Source organism: Mastomys coucha, unplaced genomic scaffold, assembly GCF_008632895.1.
Source record: "Mastomys coucha isolate ucsf_1 unplaced genomic scaffold, UCSF_Mcou_1 pScaffold16, whole genome shotgun sequence".
NCBI classification, from domain to species: Eukaryota; Metazoa; Chordata; class Mammalia; order Rodentia; family Muridae; genus Mastomys; species Mastomys coucha.
Genome location: NW_022196898.1, coordinates 597,685 through 605,659, shown reverse-complemented (window position 1 = coordinate 605,659; position 7,975 = coordinate 597,685). Strand labels below are relative to the sequence as shown.

The 7,975-nt window shown below is 39.3% G+C and overlaps 1 protein-coding gene across 1 annotated transcript; it reads right to left on the bottom strand.

Annotated features, from left to right (window-relative positions):
* Positions 1-303: 303 nt before the first annotated feature.
* On the bottom strand, positions 304-1,539 carry LOC116094181 (igE-binding protein-like; the record flags this gene model as incomplete). Its single annotated transcript, XM_031376110.1, is given in 1 exon segment — positions 304-1,539. A coding segment is annotated over 1 exon segment (1,236 nt), but the record flags the coding sequence as incomplete, so codon positions are not given.
* Between the last annotated feature and the right edge of the window lie 6,436 nt (positions 1,540-7,975).

Genomic DNA, 7,975 nt, shown 5'->3' with positions numbered 1-7,975 from the left:
GCCTTAGGCCACCAGTTGGAAGAAATAATGCTTTTGTCAGCTCATGTGTCTAGTATACCGGTAAAATTCTTTCCCTCTATAGACAACTGTAATGTGGGCCTGGTCTTAAGGTCAACCACCAGATGAGCAATGTCTGTCCCAGATGAGCCAAGCCCGTCGGTGCCCCGTGGCAGTTCCGTAGAGGGGAAACAATCATGTAAGCTGGGGAGGACTATTAACTGAGCAATCCTATCCCCTGGGGAGATGGAGAAGATGCCCTGCGGGCAAGAACAGAGAACCTGTAGCTCCCCAGTGTAATCTTGGTCAAGCACGCCAGGGTGCACCACAAGGCCTTTCAAGGTGAGGGATGAGTGTCCCAGCACAAGGCCAATGCTTCCTTCTGGCAGAGGACCCTGAAAGGTGACTGGCACAGACTGCACGCCCATGTGTGACATCAGTAAGAATTGGGAGGTGGAGCCGAGGTCCACTCCTGCGGAGCCTCTTGTCGCTCGGCAGGGGCTCTCTGAATGTTGGCTCGTGTCCCATATCTTTTTGGGCCCTGGGATCTGGGGCCCGGAAACCCGTTTTTTGGGGGGGGTCAGGTTCATTTTCTTGTGGCTCATGATCATGTTGGATAATTTTCCCCTGAATGTCTCTAGCCGAACGACATTCATTTGCCCAATGATAGCCCTTCCTACACTTGGTACAAAGACCTGGTACCCTCCGTTGCATGGGGACATGGCAGTCTTTCTTCAAATGACCAGGTTTCCCACAATTGTAGCACACTTTGTGACCTGAAGGCCCTGACTGTTTCTGACTTCGTAAGATAGCGGCGGCGAGGCCAGAGTTGGTAAGAGGACCCCCTAGTCCTCAACAAACTTTTATCCAGTCTGTCAACCCTTTATTTCTCCTCGGGGTAATAACAGTCTTACACTCTGGTGAAGCATTTTCAAAAACCAACTGTTCAATTAATGGTTTGACCTGCTCTGGGTCTCCAAAAATTCTACCCTCCGCCTCAGTCATCTGGGCCACAAAATCAGAAAATGGCTCTTGAGGGCCCTGCACGACCTTTGTCAAATGTCCTCTTGCCTCACCTTTCTTCGAGAGAGCTTTCCCCGCCTTGATAGTGGCTGCCGCGACCTGGCCATAAGCTCCCGAATCATAGTTCATTTGGTTATAGACGAACTGTCCTTGCCCCATCAACAAGTCAAAGGTCCAGTACCTTTCGTTGCCCTCCGCATTGGCATTAGCCCTGGCCTGAACCTGGGAGGCATCATGCCACAACGCCTTCCATTCTATGTATTGTCCCATACTAGAAAGCGCAGCCTTCACTGTGTTCTGCCAGTCATTGGGCGTCATTGCCATGGTTGCAAGTCTTTCAAGTTGCATAATGGTAAAATTGGCATCAGGCCCATATTTGCTGACTGACTCAGCAAGCTCTTTGATGGGGGTGTATTCTACTGGAGCATGGACACGGCCACCATCAGCATTCTCAAACACTGGAAAGGCACGCAAGAGCTTACTCTTGTCTCCTTTAGATAAAAAGGAATCTGAACAGTGTCTATCAGTGTATAGCTGGGGTGCACTTGGAAGAGCAGGCGGGACAGCATAAAGCTTTCCGCGGCTCTGATATCTCTCTCCCTTTCACTTTCGATTCTGGAGAGGCGGCAAATGCTCATCTGGATGATACCTCTCTTCCTCATAGTGAGCTGCTTCTCCCTCCAAGTCCTCCTCCTTGGAGGGGCTCAATTCCTCAGAGCTATCAAGCTCGAGGGCCTCCAATTCCTTAACTGGGTAGAGGGGCTTCGGTCTCGAAGCTCCATCCCTTTCGCTAGTTTTCTCTCCCAGGGCGTTCTTTCCCTTATCTCTCGCTTCCGCAGGTAGAGCTGAAGGGTCTGTGTCCTTGGGTATACCCTTTTTCTCTCCCTTTTATCCTGGCTAGCCCCTACTCACTCATTATGCTCTGTTTCTGACATGCTATCTTGTAACTCCTCAAGTACCCTCTGTCCCGACGCTACAGAGGCGCGGCATTTCTCATCTTCCAGGCAAGAATGTATCAAATGCCAAATGGACATCATAACAAGTGCCACTAGCATGATTACTGCGGCTTCGGCTGTGCTCTCTAACCTTGAGGAAGGGTCGGAGAAATTACAACCAAACAGCATGCCTCTCAGAGCTTACCTTATTCTGCAGTTCTGAATCCTCTCTGTGAGCGGAGGGTCTCCTCGGCACCAGCAGTTGTAAGGCTCCCCCGGCGGCGTCCTGGGCTTCGGTACCAGTTGTTGCCCGCGCAGTCGTCTTGCCAGCAAGAAGACACGCAGACACTAAGATCCTTCTACAGCAAGCATTTATTGCATCATGAAGAGGAAGACCCTGAGCCAATAATCAGCACTGCTTATATACACCACAGCGCGGTGTGTCCGCCCATGATTGGCTGTTTGCTCATCACCCCATGTGACGCCCCGGGATGGGCGGTGACTTGGCACCTTTTCACTCTAAGCACATGTGCAAACAGTTGTTTACCAGGAGTCCACAGCGGATGTAGGCGCCATCTTGTCAAGGCGAATGCCTCTCCAGCTCTACCGCTCTCCACATGTAACTACATTGTAAATGGGTAAATCCATTAACACATACTAAATAAATCTGCAAATAAAACATTTGCATCTTCATTTTGAAAATTAATAAGATAATGAATTTAGTACAGGACTCTTCTGAAGTGCTCACTTAATTCATCTACTAATGGTCTGGCCAAGTAGAGGAATTTTACCAAGGACAAGCTCTTCCTAATAGCTATTCTGAAACTGTGACTCCTAAACAAGTGTTTAGGAATAGTTGGCTTCAAAAATGAATTAGTTGAAGAAATTGGTTACATGAAGAGATGTATGAAACTTTTTATAGAAAGCGGTGAATACATTTCCACTTGTTTTCATGTCATGTATATTCTAATCTGAATCTTGTTTAAAGTAACATTTTCCTACACTTCACATGAAAATAAAATAGGCTGAAATGTGTGATGTTTCTGTGTTTAATATTTTCACTTCCTTCTACTCTACTTTTCCTTTATAAATTAGAGTTTATGGTCAGAACTCTTAGTCAAACATTAGAATTGCAAATAGGGTCTTCTTGCTTTCTTGCACTGCAGCAGGAGAACAGGAGCTGCCAGTGTCTGAAAAGTTAATTAGACAAAACAGGCAATTAATTACATCTTATTAACGTGTAAAAGGCCTGTGACAAATTACTCTAATTGCATACTCTTATATATCTGAAGAGGTCAGGCTACTATAAGAAGTATGTCGTTAATGGAAGACAAATGTATCTTCTTATGCTTGATAAGAATATTATAAACTGCATTATTTATGACTTTATTGGAATACTTAATAATTTTAAACCTTAAATTAAACTGCTCATTAAACAAGAGATCTACTACCAAGTTCTTAAAATAGGACATTAAAGCATACTGCAGCTTAAGATAAATTTGGAGGTCTAACTTTCCCTTAGAATGTCTCAATATGTCTATTTTTTTTTTTTGATGCCCAAGCTGCAAAAATGTGAAATTTATCTTCATGTAGCCTCAATAAAAGAGAATCCTTCTACTGAAGGCATTCACTCAAAGAAATACAAGTTTCATTTTTAAAAGTTTGCAGATACTCAGACTTATGTATATTCAGAGGAACACTGTCTTAGTGCTAAAGCATTTCTTTTTCAAACCCGAAGGATAAGAGGAAAAGGAAATAAAAATAAAATATACTATTTAAAAGATATCAAGAAAATACCAGGGTTCAGTGTATTAGAGGCAAACAGTAATGATACATTGATGTCTGAGAAGAGTGGATGGAACATTCAACCAAAGCTAAGAGGAACAAATAGTATCTGATACAAGCAATTTAAAACTAGGAATAGGTTGGTGTGGGTCTCATAAGCAGATTCCTTATCACACGAAGGTGCCTGGGTGTCATCACCAGTGAGGATCTATCCCAGAGAGGGAATATCACTAATTAAGTACTCACATACGAGTGCTTGGTTATCATAGGTGAGAGCATGTTCTGTGGGGTGAAGAGCAGCAGTGATATAGAAGATAAAATAATTATTAAAATAATGGTAATATTTTAACCTAACTTTGAATCATGAGATAACAAATCTCAGGAAACTTGACCCCTTTTTAATAATTCCCAAGGTTTAATAAAAAGCTCCTAGACAATGTTTTCTGTGATTAAGGAAGTAAGTGGGAAAGGATTGTGTCATATTTCTGGGAACGGCCATTTCAACATCACAGATCAATGACACTGGCGTACCAAGAAATCATTCATTATAAAAACATAGATTGAATTTCTCGTCTAAATGTATAGAGTATTATTATAAATGATTAAATCCTAAACATGTTTTCTTCAAAAGTCTTGCTATATATTGTGAATTAAGCACTTGGCTAAGGTGTGTTTCTAATGTGGTCATATATTCTGTACATTAATATGTATCTAAATTTTCATTTTCTAGAAAACTGTAATTTTTGTTAAGTAGTTTAAGCACATTTTGAAGTTAAAATACTAAGTTTTAGGGAAGTTAATCATACTTGGGTATTGTTGTTTGTCTTCCTGTAGGAAAAATTGATCCTAATAGATAAAACTTAAGTGCTTGACCACTGAGCTATATAGAGCTCTAACTCTTCTTATATATTTGTTTTGTGGCAGGACCTTATTAGAACAATCATGCTAGGCTTGAATTTATTCTGTATCCTAGTCAGGCTTTGAACCTGGGAGTCTCTTTTCTCAGTTCCTAAGTGTCTAGTATTATAGGCTTGTGCCCTTGGGGCTAGCTAAGAGTACACCCTTTTCAGAGAAGAACTTACATGTAAACTTGGAAGTAGATTTTGATTTGGTTTAACTGATGTGGTTCATTTAAGGGAGGATTATCTTCTCTCTTTGGACATGACAGCTGTGGGCAATGTTGGATACTAACCAAGAATACAGTTCACTGAACATAATGTAGCTGTCCATGACTGGGAATAAACCAAGTCATTTGCTGGTAGTCTTGCTGACATAGTCATGTGCTTGGAAACAAATACTACCAATTGTTTTTCTGAAAACCACAGATTCACAGAATTCATTTTAAAGAAACTTTTAGTCAAATATTAAAATCTGAGAAATGGTAAACATGAGACTTATTTTTTTTTAATAAAGAATATTTTCCTGTAGAGACAGAATGTAACTGACCCCAGTAATTAGACTACTACATAAGTGTTTACTTTTTAGTTAACCAACAGGTTACTCTTTAGAGTAAATGTAATAAGGTATTGAAGTGTTGTGAAACAGAATGTCAAAAAATAAGTAGTCATGGTTTGAGATTTAGTAATATTTAAATTTTTATGACTCAAGAAGAAAAATGAGTAAAACTTTAATTTTTATTCTTTTCCCCCTTTCTTTTAGCCTGCAAATGTATGCTGGTGAAGGATCACAGTTTTGTTTCAGAGCTTAGATTCAAACTGAAGCAACAATAGATTGTTTTTAGTAAACTGGCACACTGGCCTGGCCCTATCTAATGGGAACATAGAAAGCCATGAAGCCAGCACAGCTGCTTGACAAAGATCCAACAGAGCAGAGCCACACGATGCATCACCATTGGATTGTCTTTCATTTTTGGTCTTCCTCTCCATGTGTTGCATGGTTGGGGGTCCTTTAATATTTGTACAACTTGGAGATAGTAGATTGATGGGAAATGTATGTCTTCTCTAAGAAGTACTGCTTCTTACCTTTCCCAAGAAGGTTCTGAGCATATTACCACTCCTGCTTTTAAGGAGATATCCTTATCTGGCTGTACTTGAAAGTCTTCCTTATGCCCTGGATGTTCTGACTCATATAAAAATGTTAGAGAACTTATGAGACCCCAGCTCCAAAATACTCTCTTGGAACATCTGCTCCTGTACTTATTCAAGAACAAGACAATCAGAAGAAAGTAAACTTACAAAGGTCAATAGGTTTTGGTGGGCTAAAGGAGTCAGGAGTAGATTAGACAACAAGCATCTCCCTACTAGATGCTCAGATGATTATGTGGCTTATAAGATTGGGAGCTATGCATGGTGTATCCTTTGAGAAAAAGATACAGTTACGAAATTAGATTATCTGTTCCTATACAGAGGCTTATACTGATATAGAAAAATTGAATAAATAATAAAAGAATGAGGTATCAGGATCCCCGTTTCTTAGGAAGGCTAGCTCATACAGGGCCACTGTGGCATTGTATGACCAAAGAACAAAAGACTATGAAGATTAGACATAAAATAAAACTACAAATACTTAAAATACAGACTTTATGTTATGCCAGAAATTGAATAGTAACTGAAGCAGTTTTGGCTTGAAGATTTCTCTTGGGCCTAATGACAATTGGCACTCTGGCCATTAAAGGTTGACAATAAGGCTTGGGACATATCAATCTGTTCAGGCTTGCTGGAAGATTTTCCTTATGTCTAGTGCCATTGAAAGCATAAGATTCTTAAAAGTTGGGTTATGGGGGTTGATGGAAAATTATTGTAAGAGACAACTCTGTTATATTGTGGTTTAATCAATGATGACTAAACTATAACCAAGAGGAAGTTAAAACATTGTCCAGGAAAAAAAATTATATGATCTATGTTTTAGAGCAATATTAATATATCCTGCCTACTGAGTTCTGTATAAGTAGAGAAGCACCTTGCCTAACTCACTCCTCCCTTGCTGACTCCTTATCTCCTTTCTGGGACTTGACCACCACTGGAGCTAGTTGCTGTAAGAATACCACGAGCTAATGTTAGCAGCATGAACAAACAATTGTACAGGAATTTTAATCAAACAGTATGGCTACTCTGATGAGGAATTACATCCAAAAGCCTTAAAGGTCCCTGTAATCCACCTAGAATACAGACACATCTTTAATCCTAGGAGGTAAGTAGATCTCTGAGTTTCAAGGTCTAATAATTGTAGTACATACCTTTAATTACAGCATTCAGGAGACAGGCACACAAACCTCTGAGTTCTAGTCAGTTCTGTTCAGTTTTTTTTATTGATTTAAGTTTTATTACATTATGATGAGAAAAGATACATGATTTCAATTTATCTGAATTTGTTAACATTTAAAAACATATTTTAAGTAAATAGAGCTACATCACATTCTTCTCTCTCTTTTGTACCCTAACTTTTCCCAGAGACCCCCAGTGCAATACGTGCAATACCTTTCTTTTTTATTTTGCCATATTCTTTAAAATTGATAAAATATTGTAACAATAAAAATGAGTATTATTAATGTTGTTTGATATAAAACAACAATTAATTGAACAGTCTTATGTAGATGCTTGTCCACAGCAATAATGAAAATACGTACATTTTTGTCAATATATATATATACATATATATATACATATATATATATGTATCTTAAATAGCTCCAAACATATTAACTGCATGATATTTTAAAATAATATATCACTATTAGTTTTTTTTATATGAACATAAATAGATAAAGTCTTTTTGTTAGTTTGTTTGCTTTGGTTTTAGTAGAGCTTAAAATCTTGGCTCTTACTGTAGTACAAGCCCAAAATAAGAACAATTTTTAGATATTGGGTTTCATTGTAATAAGGCTGTACTTCAATGACCTTCACATCACATTTTGCCTCCATCATAGCTAAGCTGAGAGTTGACAGTTCTACTGTACCAAGGAATGAACTGTAGGCATGATTTTTGGATACAGATTTCCTGCTATGATCAAAGTTATTTGACTTGAGTGAGTGACTTTATTTTCAGCCCACAGAGAACAGGTTACATTCATTTAAGAAGTGGTGTGTATATTAAAATGGTTTATCTACGAAGTCATTCACCAACTGTTTCAATGAACAATGGTTCTGCTTGGAGGGTGGCACAGACATTAGGTGAGGGTAAGAATCTTGTTCATTGGCTGTGGTGATTTTGAAAAGCATTCATTGCAAAGAAAGAGTAACTTATAAAGTCCTCTTCTTCAAACTTGATACAATAGT